Source organism: Ciona intestinalis, chromosome 11, assembly GCF_000224145.3.
Source record: "Ciona intestinalis chromosome 11, KH, whole genome shotgun sequence".
Taxonomy (NCBI): domain Eukaryota; kingdom Metazoa; phylum Chordata; class Ascidiacea; order Phlebobranchia; family Cionidae; genus Ciona; species Ciona intestinalis.
This window is the reverse complement of record NC_020176.2, coordinates 1,878,043-1,889,671: the sequence shown is the minus strand read 5'-3', so window position 1 is coordinate 1,889,671 and position 11,629 is coordinate 1,878,043. Positions and strand designations below refer to the sequence as shown.

The 11,629-nt window shown below is 34.1% G+C and overlaps 2 protein-coding genes across 4 annotated transcripts in view; one reads left to right on the top strand and one right to left on the bottom strand.

The window, feature by feature from the left end:
* Positions 1-7,528, top strand: part of LOC100175837 (Fanconi anemia group M protein homolog) — a 17,350-nt gene extending 9,822 nt beyond the window's left edge. Inside the window, exons 13-20 of one of the 2 annotated variants that reach the window (XM_009861888.3) lie at positions 766-905; positions 1,290-1,409; positions 2,047-3,316; positions 3,676-3,992; positions 4,654-4,789; positions 5,215-5,330; positions 5,849-5,995; positions 6,417-7,528. In XM_009861888.3, coding sequence (XP_009860190.2) covers positions 766-905; positions 1,290-1,409; positions 2,047-3,316; positions 3,676-3,992; positions 4,654-4,789; positions 5,215-5,330; positions 5,849-5,995; positions 6,417-6,479 — 2,309 coding nt within the window. In that variant the 3' untranslated portion in view covers positions 6,480-7,528. The remainder of the gene's footprint in view (positions 1-765; positions 906-1,289; positions 1,410-2,046; positions 3,317-3,675; positions 3,993-4,653; positions 4,790-5,214; positions 5,331-5,848; positions 5,996-6,416) is intronic. The other variant, XM_018814085.2, reaches the window with a different exon arrangement.
* The window catches only part of LOC100183621 (ras-related and estrogen-regulated growth inhibitor), a 5,713-nt gene continuing 1,043 nt past the window's right edge, over positions 6,960-11,629 (bottom strand). Inside the window, exons 1-4 of one of the 2 annotated variants that reach the window (XM_002129013.4) lie at positions 11,244-11,429; positions 8,817-8,873; positions 8,358-8,431; positions 6,960-8,286 (exon numbers count right to left, since the gene is read on the bottom strand). In XM_002129013.4, coding sequence (XP_002129049.1) covers positions 7,582-8,286; positions 8,358-8,431; positions 8,817-8,873; positions 11,244-11,313 — 906 coding nt within the window. In that variant the 5' untranslated portion in view covers positions 11,314-11,429 and the 3' untranslated portion in view covers positions 6,960-7,581. Of the gene's footprint in view, positions 8,287-8,357; positions 8,432-8,816; positions 8,874-11,243; positions 11,430-11,629 lie in introns of those variants that run through there. The other variant, XM_026836546.1, reaches the window with a different exon arrangement.

Sequence of the window (11,629 nt, the reverse complement as noted above, 5' to 3'; positions counted from 1 at the left end):
CATGTGGTAACATACTAAGTTACTATTTGTGATCCTCTGCTTGAATTAATAAGCTACCTTTTCTGCGTTCTTGGTCTTTATGAAATCGGAATAGGCAAACACCTTATCTGCTAGTACTTAAGCAGTTTGAAGCTGCATGGCCACTCATGTTGAATAATAAATGTAGTATATACTGCTGGTCTGCAGATTCATAGGTATGACCATATACTATTATGTAAACTAAGCTGATTGCTGCTAGTCTTAATCGCCAACGAAAAGTACCCTGTTAAACCACACTGTACGCCGAAAACCAGTCAAAATATTAATTTACTTCACATTAATTCTTAGATTTAATATTATACAACAAGATTTATATTAGAAATTATATTTTAAATGTTAAAACAACCGTTATACGTGTTTTCTAGCTTTGTATCGCTTACAAGAACTAAATAAACACATGCCGACCATGCATTTGTATAGGCGATTCACGCTCTGTGGGCTCCGTAATGGCGGACACAAGCGCCGTTTCCTAACTTGGTCTATACTAACTTTGGGTAGACCCAAGCTTGAAGTGGCAGGGTAGGTTTACCCTGGGATTTTCTGCGTTATATTAATCAGTAACGTTTCAACCAACAAGTTATGTTTAATTTATAGAAAAATGCATCTAACTATTCCTGCGTCCCCTGCATTTTAATAAATTTGTTCCCTATGGCCTCGAAGGTCGAAATATTCGATAATTTAACTTTTGGTATGTTAGCTGGTTTTCAACAAACTTTTTTTATGAAGCAAAAGAATCAACCAAGTCCTTGTTTCTGTCTGCTGATGAGATAATGGAGTGGAAAAGAGATTTTTATATTGAGAGAGATGAATTATCACATATTCCGAAAGTATCTTCCAACTCAGCATGCATTTATTTAAATAAAGAGGTAAAGTGCTTTCATAATTATTTATTTTACCAAAAAAAACTATAAATTTATTTTTAATTTTTTTATATATAATGTTTATATTATAATGGCTAGTTTGTTTTAGGTTTGGTCATTTCTAATTATATATAGTTTAGTCATTCTCTTTATGATAAGATATCCCAATCTAGGTGTAAAAGGTGCTGTTTTAGGAGAAAGAGTGAAATGCTTTACTAAAAAAAGTTTTAATATGTACTTGTTACATCTGTGGTTGCAATAAGAATAAATAGATCTTGCCGAATTTATAGGAGTAGATTTTTTTCCTGCTTATTCAACCTGCTATATTAAATAAAGAAAGTACAAAATTCCCTTTAATCTATTACTTTTTGGTTAAACTTTCTTCCTCAGTTCAAGTTTAAGAAACAAGAAATTGCTCCAAAAGTTATGGTGGATTGGTTACCATGGCAATGTAGACTCCAAACAACTAAGCTTGTGGAACATTCTGGAAGGACCAAACTTTTGCATGAGGTTTGTTCTTTCATGTTCAACAGAAGCTATCAATAAATATGGTTTAGGTTTAACAGCCACGTTTTTTTAACTGGCAGTCTCTCCCACCTCATCTTTTTATCCATACTGTGTTTTAACAACTGTAAATTCCCTTCCCTTCATTCTTTAATATGAATCATATCATATTATATGATCTTTGAAGAGATAAAACAAAGGTTTATGTTAATATTACGTGGTTATGGTAGACAGTCGCAAGATACATTAGATACCTTGACACCACCAACGAACCATGTGTTTATATACAAAAAGTTGAACAACAGCATGGCATGTGACTACGAATATACTATATTTTGCCAAGAAACTTAACTTATAAGTCACAGTGCTACAACCTTACTCATAAGGTATGTGTTCAAATTAGGAGCCATACAGGGAAAACTTAGTCCTGCTCACAAGTAAACTCTATGCAATATTTATAAAAAAAAATTGTATTTTAAATGTTATTTTATTATTGAATAAAAAAAATTGCCAAATATGATTTTTGCTCGTATATTTTGTTATTTATTTTACCATAACATTTTAGAATGGCTGTTATTTTCAAAGCCAGTTACTAAATGTTCTTTTATTAAAAAATAAACAATATTTTTTTTGTATTGTTTAGATGTTAACAAGAAATGATTCAGTCATTACAATGGAAACAAATGATAGAGAAAAACCAACAAAACAATCTGAACCAATTATTATTTCACCAACACTAGATATTTTACCATCAAAAGACAATGTTCGGTCTCCACACAAACAGAACAAAAACTTTGGCGACATAAGAGAAATATTTTCAAAAGTATCAAAAATAAACTCAATCAAGAAAATCGCAGATATAGCAAAACTTTTTACAAATCACATTGATTTTCCTGATCGGTTTATAAAGAGCTCAAATTATCTCCAAAATGCTGTCACTGACTCAAAACCACAAATTATCTGTGAAAAAACTGTTCGTTTAAACCATAAAGATTTTGATAATGGTGACAAGTTTGAAAAATTTGGTTTGGGTTTGTCTAAAAATATCCCACAAGTCTCTCCAGTGTTAGTTATGGAGGAAAGTAATTCTGTAAAAACTGAGAAAATTATTTTGGAGGAAAAACATCAAGAGTTAAGTACTTCTCCAGTTACAACGCATATGAACTGCCCACAAACTGTTAATACTACTTCTGCCATCACCACTTCAAGCTCATGTAGTTTTAATTTGTTTTTAAGTGGTACTAGTGGTGGAAAAGATTGCTTAGATACCAATATTTCAAATGTTAATGGTAAGAGTTTGCTGCCATTGGTGAAGAATCATGCGCACTGTGACAGCAATACAACACTGGATAGTCCTGATATAGAAACTCCTGATTTTGGTTTTCCTGATATATTTGCTCTTGATCTGGACCCCCCTAATGAATTAATTGAGGACAACCCTGCAGAAAAGAAACCAGCAGTAAACAAATCTCTGAAACGAAAATCTGACTGCATGGTGGATTCCTCATGTATCATTCCAGAAACACAAGAGGAGAATATTCCACCCAACAAGCTGGACCCTCCCTGTAAGAAACTTAAAGAATCACTAAAACATATAAAACAGATGTCCTTCCATGAACTTGAACAAACGTTTGATGTGTCTGCTGATCTATTTGACCCAGAATTTCAAGTTGATTTTAATTTGACCACATTAGTTGACTGTACTTCTTTTACGTCAAGCCCGGTGGTCAGTAGTGCGATACCAAAACACTCGGTGTGCAACACATCTACAGAGAGAAAAGCTGCGGGAAATATTACGACCGATAAAAAAGTTTTAAATGGGGAAAATTATACAAGAGCTTGTCAGAATTGGGAAACAACTACGGATATTTGTGATAAAATGAAAAACAAAGTTGCAGAAGAAACATTTGAAGGTATTTGAATTAAGAATGTTATTTGTTTATCCACGTGGTGCAAGAAATGACATTAATAACACTGGTCTTCTGTTTCATGCATCATGTGTCCATGTATGGATTACCAGTTGGTCAGTTACCACACAACTTTGTGGGCAAATATTATTTATGAATTCCTGATAATTTCAAAATAATCCAATGCATAAAATACTAATATGTTGTAGCAGTAACCCTAAGCGTCTTTTATACTGAACAAAAAGGGGAAAAAAAGTAAAAAAAAGTAAGTAAAAACTATAAACATTTTAATTAGATTTGTAAGCAAAACATATTTTTCTGTAAAAAAATATTTTTTAAAATTTTTTTCTTTTTAAAACAAATAGATGATGAGTCATTTTTATCTGCGTTGGTTAAAAGAAAACAACGGAAAGCAAAATGTCTTGAATCTGATGAATCCTTGAATGAAACTGGGAAAGCAATCTATATAACCTCAACTGACAATATATCAGATACAGATTCAGAAAGTTTTTTTCATGTTAAAAAGGAGCAAACAAAATTTGATCATCCCAGGTCAGTGTTACCAATGAATCAAAGCTTGTTTGAAAATAAAATTCAATGCAACAAACAATCAACTCCAAAACTGCTAAAGTTTCACGGAAAAGTTAAACCAACTGTGATGCAAACTAAAGATCATGCAAAGGTAATTAATATTTATGTTTTACATAGTTTAAACACTTTTTAACCTTACCATGTTAAAGATCTTGAAAAATAGGTTTAATTTTATAATGCAGTGTTTTGTTAAAACGCTTTACATGCTTTTCTCTTTATACTATTTTAGACTATTTTCATACCCAGCAATTATGTCTAATTATAAAAAGGACTTGATTTAGTCAAGCATTTGGTTCCATCGTTAAGTATCTTGTTCAATAGCACTGACAAATATGGAACCGCAAATATCTTATGAAGTGTGCACTCTAACCGTAACCACTAAGCTGATAATAATTACTAGGATGCATCATGTCTTGAAGATAAACCTCATTTCCTCCATGAAACTTTACATTATAAGACGCAGTGGTTTGCGCGCATGTCTATAACCGAGATATTACGCATTAAAGGCTCGTCGCTGCTACCGATGTGGGCGTATGTGTTCTTGACCAAGTCACTTTATGGCAATGCTCCAACGTATCACTAATAAAAAAAACGGTCACCGATAAAGTTACATATATGTGGTGGTGGTACCTCGAAAGCAGCACGAGATGCATGAAACAAATCACCATGTTGTAACGACTATTGTTTTCCTGCCCTGCAAGGATTAACCAAGTTTCAATTATTCTTTCATTAACGCCCCTTTTTGTTTATAGATGTTTATCGACAATGAAGCGGAAGTAAGTGGTGATTGTGACATCACAGAAGATGATCTATCACTCACAGATGAAGAAATGTTGGCTTTTGTAAATGACGCAACGCAACTGACTCAACACATCGATCCAACCACTGGTATGCTGGTTTATAAAGTAAAACCAATTGACCATATTTTTGCAAGTAACCAATGGATACTATTTTAGTACAACTCAATTAATGTATTAAATTTTGCCTCGGCGGCCTGTCATTCAACTTAAAGCAGCATACCAACAACAAAAAGTTAAATATATATAGAGATTCTCAAATGTAATCTAAAGCTCTAAAGGTATCACCATAGTTTCAAAAAAATTTCTGAAAGAAATCGTATGAGGCCATACCGTCGAAGTAAAAACAATTGTGTTGTTACAGCAGTACTAGCTGTTCATTTGCCAATAGTTGATTCAACTTGATTGCATAAATGTAATGTTTGCATACAGCTTTGCTATATAACTACAAAAAAACTAATTGACTCAGTTTTACTTCTAAGAAACTTTTGTGCAAATATTACTTTTTCCATAAAGAGAAATCACCCGATGAGAAGGCAATGTATCTTAAATCTCTACATTCAAGTGAGTGGCTGAAATGCAAGCAAAATGTTGAACCACGCTACAGACGAAATATTGAGGTTTTTTCCCAGGTGTGATATCATAAATTATAGTTTGCGATGGACCATGATATGATTTCTCAGTCATACAAGATATTAGAACAAAAACAATCACCCAGATTAAATATAACCTTTAACTATTCTTAAGTTTGTTGTATTATCATGATACTTTAATGAAGTGGGAGAAGTGCATATAATATATATATGTATATATAACACAACTTTCCCAGTGTTTGAATAATCACAATTCTATTCTAAACACACCAGGCCTTGAAGTGTTCTTGTATAGAACATAGCATAATACTGTAGGGTAAGATTACCATTGGCACCTAAATCCCATATTTCCTCATTGTGTTTTGAACAATTAACCCTTTCTTAAATCATGAGGACTTTATTTAATTCTCTAAAAGTTCTTGGTTTACTACCAAATGGGTAGAGAAATAGTCCCTTTTGTCGTATCCCACTCTGCTATAGGGTGTGTGTTTATATGTATTCCCTAAACTAAAGAGATTGTAAAATGTTGTATTACGATACACATAATATTATTATAGGAGGTGGAAACAGATTATTCTAATTATTTGGAAGATAGTTTTATCGTGGAGCACGAAGATTCAAACCCTCCTGTTGACCACGGTGAAATAACTCTCTTATCTCAATTACCAGATTACTCTGCTGCGAAAGCAAAGACACGAAATCAGGTGCGATTTTACTTTGTTAATTTTTTAGATTATTATAATTAACATTAAATCCTTTCAATTAATTGAGCACTGGTTAATGGTTTAATTGCAATATTATTATTTTATTTAAATCACAAGCTGCAGGGTAATCTGAACTCACATGTCAGTAAACATTGTATTCTGTCACAAAGTTTTTTATCTTTTCCTTTCTTTTTTTAAATGTACATTAAATATTTCCTTAATCATAGGTTTTGCAGCCACACTTTTATCTGACACTTTTACTTAAGTAGTTTTTAATGCAGTGTGTGTATTACGACTCCCATTTTTTGCTAATTTCCTCCACTTTGTTGTATTAATTAACATGATATTCGTTACTGTATTCGAAGAGATAAATAAAAAGTTCTGTATATTATGTAATTAGTTGCAAAAAATCCTTTTTTAGGTTAAGATGCTGAATGTGAAAAAGAAAAAAAAGAGAAAGCTCATCGTTGATTTTGATTCTTGAGTCAATCCTACACCTGTTCGGATAATAAGTTTTAGTTCACACAGTTGGCATAAGAGTACTTAAGTCGTTTTTGCTCTTTTTTCTGTATAAGTGTGCCTAAGGCTGAAAACCAAATTGTTCTTTTTTGTCTTGTGAACTTTCTACTTATCTTTTGTGTTTGTGGTTTCAGTTTATTCTTTTTATCACTTACCGAACATTAATCTGCTGTATGTCTTGCCGGTACAAGAACTCATAATGGGTTGCATATAACCTATGCTACAGGTTGGGCATATATGGGCAGCCCTGGCTTATGCAAACAAAGTGAAATTTAAACGGTGGGGTTGAGTGGTTAGTCGTATCTGATTTCTATCTCACTCTCTAAACTCTTGTTTTCGTCTTAACAATTTTCAGATGTGGCACGTACTCAAATATTGTGTGTAATGTGTATGTGGCAACGTCTGAAATGGCAAAGTTGTGTTTTTTAATAATAGTTTGTATTTATTGATTTTGAACTCTATATTTATTATTGGAAGAAATGACTATGTGTACTACCTCAAAAGTGTTACACAGTACCTTTTTTTACTTCGTTTTTTTCACATCATTATTTGCAATATAGATTATATTCCAATAAATCTTCATTACAAAATGTTTTTGCTGACAAAAAACAAAACTTATGAAAAGACAAAAATAAAACAATGAGAACTAAGTAGGTTATCGGAAAATACAATTTACTTAAATCTTTGTGTAAATGGAAATTTTCAAAGTTTCATAAATGACAATTATTGTAAAGAAAAAATACGGGCGACTGTAAAAAACGGAGCGACGTTTTTAAAAGCAAAAGCGATTTCGTTTTGACCCGCAGGCGTAAATATCTTTTCAGACGGTAATGGCATCAAGCTTAACAGTAATTGTGCGTGGAAGAAACGTAATCCTTACTCGTTCAATCTGACGAACCACGCGCCGCATTGAACCAATGGTCTTCCATGTACTTAATGGTGTACTGGTTTTTCAATATTTGGCGACCAACCAAAGCTGCATAGTGGTTTGGATTGACATTGCCATTATAGCTACATAAGGAACCGAGCAAGTAAAAACGTAATGTAGAAAGTCTACTTTGATTAAATTATAAAACCAAAGCCCCATAATTGTTGTGTTTGTAATAGTTGCTCTGTTTGTTTTCGTCTTCCTTTCCATCGGATGACGATTCACGCTCTTTTTGGTGGTTTGCTGTTGAGTTGCATTCCATCAATCGCGACAAAACGCTGGAATCGTGGTCGCTTTCATTTTCGGGTAAATCGTTTAAAATTGGCGCCGACATGAGTGTCGAAAAGGGCGAGGGTGGACCGAATCGACTCCCACGCCGCAACATTCCACCGCCGTTTGTGCTGGCGTTTGTCCCGTTTGGTGAAGTTGTCGTATAAGCGTGCGACTTGGCTTTACCGGTTTGAACAAGCATCTTTAACCCCTGCCGCACCTGGCTGAGACTGCTGCGGCGACGCTCTCGCTTTTTGGCTGATTGTTGTCGGGCAAGCGCGACCTCACGACACAGCTCATCAAATGCAAAACGAACTTCGGCTTCTGGGCCGCATGCGGAGCATTCGACGTGACCGCAAGAAAGGCGTGCTGCCAAAGCGTCTGCTTGTTCACGACTAACGGTTCTACAGTGCTCCATATCAGTCTTGTTAGCTACCATGATCATAGTCAATATTTTAGTGGATCTGACACTGTCAAGACGCTCTTTTATTTGTTCGATCTTGAGTAAACTATCTTGGTTTGTGACGTCATACACCATCATAAATCCTTCCGCCCACACTATATGAGTATCATCCTAAAATAACAATTTACTCAACGATATTGCGTAATATGCTTCAAGTGCGTACGTGGTGATTTTAAACTTACTATAGTAAGTGAGTCAATGATCTCCATATGTACTTGTTCTCCTTCGATATTAGTTTGGTAAGAGTACTTCCAATCTGCGTAAAATCCGTAAATAAAAAACAATCTAAAATATTAGAACCGATGAAGTTTAAATCGTATATATCTTGTTCAATGACGATATCATAATTATTGTATTGTTGGGTAAGATGGGATATTGTTAACACCTAAATCCCATATTCCCGATCATGTTTTCAACAATTAACAACACTCTTTTAGAGTTGGAAGGCCACGGTTTTATAACTCTGAATACTTTCTGTTCACAACCAACTGAGACGATGAAAGAGAATGAAAACATAACCAATCTTACCCCAATGTACTATATCCAAAATTAAATTATTTTATCAACTTGATAAAAAAATGCTGTTTTGAATAGTAGTAAGATTACAAGGTGTCGAAAAAAGATATAAGCAATTAACTTACCAAAATCGGATTGGTATTCTGATATGAATCGTCCAGTCAGGTATTTGACAATGAGCGCTATCAATAAAGAAGATAGATTAAACATTATTTTCAATACTGTTGGTACATAATGCATGGTGTAATCAGAAAAACGTCCACGACCCCCAGAGAAGAACCCACAGGGCAATATATTAAATCGATACAAAAAAGTAAAAATGGCTGTGCGATGACACGCAAAATCGCGAACCGTTCAATAAAATAAAACACATTGCGTTAAAAACGAATCACAGACCAAAAATTTGCTGGGCATACATTAAAGGTGATTCTTACAATCTTTACCACGTTTATTGGCCAATTATTGGTAGATGAAACGGCGTGAAATTGTCATTTATTGCCCAACACTACGCGGGCAACATGAGTATCGAAATATCATCGCGTGCGATTGGGTCAGAAGTGAAATATTTTAATGAACATTTACGAGTGCCGCATTATTCTTGAATTACCAAAATGCGGCAACAGCTTTCAATCAAAACTCTTAATAAAACAGTTAGGGTGTTTATAGGTCGACTCGGTAGAGTTATATATAATGGGTGAAATTAATACTTTCAAATCCAACATTAAACGGAATGCTGTTTGATGAAATAAAAGTTTCAGTTAATAAAAACAAATGTTACGGCAACATGTTTTTGTCGGCCCACTTGTGTGGTCTGACATACCGTAAAGGGACGTGCTATCTTTAATGTGAGACAAGTTAAACTTGATGGATGGTCCTTTCAACTGTAGCTGCTGCGTGACATAATCTGGGGCTTCGCGAATGATTTTTAAAATGTGGAGATGCGCAAACATGGTTGCAGCAATAAAACTCATCACATTATATATACAAAAACACACAAAATACAAACAATATTTAAAATTATAGAACATTTAAAGTTATTTTTGTGGTTGATATTGGTTAAATAAATAAATGTTACTTATTTATCCTCGAGGTAACGGCAGTCGTTATTTCACGGGCTTTATGCTTCACAACGCATGGTAGGGTGGGGGAAGATGGGACACCTTATTATTCTATTTACTGGTCACATTTGGTATAGTAAACGAAGAACATTCAAATAAATATAAATCCGTATCCTTACGACTCCCATAGACCGTTGTTATTTGTTTAAAACACAATCAGGATATTTGGATATTCTGCGCTAAATGTGTCCCATCTACCCCCACCCTACTATAGTATAGTCTGTGATAATCTGGTTCATATTTTCAATCTTGGACGGCGCTGTGGCAAACTGGTAAGCGCACATGCTTGTACCCAAGAAGTAAAGGGTTTAAGGCTCGTCGCTGCTACCATTGTGGACGTATGATACCCTGGATAAGACGCCTACAGCAATTGCTACAACCCAGTGGTCACTAATGGGTTGTCCAAATTATCAACCATACATAAAAATAAACAAAAAAAAACACAGACTAAAAACCCACATAGCTCGGTAACTCGTAAGCTGGCACGAGGTGTATGAACACCGGTGTTATAACGCCTGTCGTTTTCTCGCCACGTAATTGTTAAAAATAAAATTTAGAAAAAATATTATGTTCTTACGGTATCCGCCTTCACTTAGTGCTATATAATTGAACACTAAAACTTCTGATACTAAAACCATATATATGTAAGTTAGAGTTTATACAAAAAATGATATCATGTATTTTAAAACTTACATTGCGTTAAAATGTAGTAATGAAACGAAAATCATTCCACACACATATACCCGCACTAAGAAAAGTTGTGTCAACTAAGCTATAGCGTTTGACCTTTAGGTGTCATGTTCGCTGTGTCTGGGCCACCAAAACGTTTCGCTTACGAACGAGTAACGAAAATCGTTTGAACATTTCACTGGTTTGAATTTAAAATACTTCTGGTCCAAACCACAAATATTACTGTGGGGTAAGATAGGATATCGTTAGAACCTAAAAGCCACAATTTCGAAACGTAATTTTAACAATTATCCAGCACGTTCATTTATGGAGTCGCGTACAGTTATATGATTCTGTAAATACTTTTTGTTCACTGCCAAGACGAGAAAAAATAATAAAAACATACCCCTTCTTACATTGCCCTACTACACCATAAAATAAAAAAAACGTGCTGCCAAAAAAAAATTATATATATCTATATCTCCCATATTCCAACACGTTTAATAATTAATAATAGTAATTAACTTTGGCGCGCGCTTTATACAGTCGTAAGAAAATCCTGTAAAATAATCCTGTATTGTCTTTATTTGTTTTTCATCAAACCGATAGCCAAACCAAAATAATGTTTTTCACCCCAAGTCCCATCTTACCTCACCCTCTTATATATCAATTGTACAACTTTGTATGTGAGCTGCGGCTGCACTACTGTCACTACCATCGAAATTAAACATTAGATAAATATTTTATGACAACACGATTGCAAACCTGATTTTCCTACGCCTTCCTGGCCAACCACCATCAATCTAATGTGATTCGTCGTCGTTGATCTGAACATGGTTCGTTTCACCAAAAACAAAGATATATTCAAAGAAACGTGGGTGGCAGTACAAAGACTTCAACAAAAAACTCGTATTAGATTGCCAAATAATCTGTACGCATAACTATAAAGCTGAAATGAAGTATTAGTGAAATTAATTAAATTTTACATAAAAAGAAAGTGTAGAACATGGAAAAACAAATGCATTAACAATATAGTAGGGTGGGGGTGAAATAGGAATTGTTTTTATTTTATTTTCTCAACCCGTTTGGTAGTAAACAAAAAATACAAAATTAAGTAACTGCATTCTCTAAATTGCGTTGCTGGAATTTAG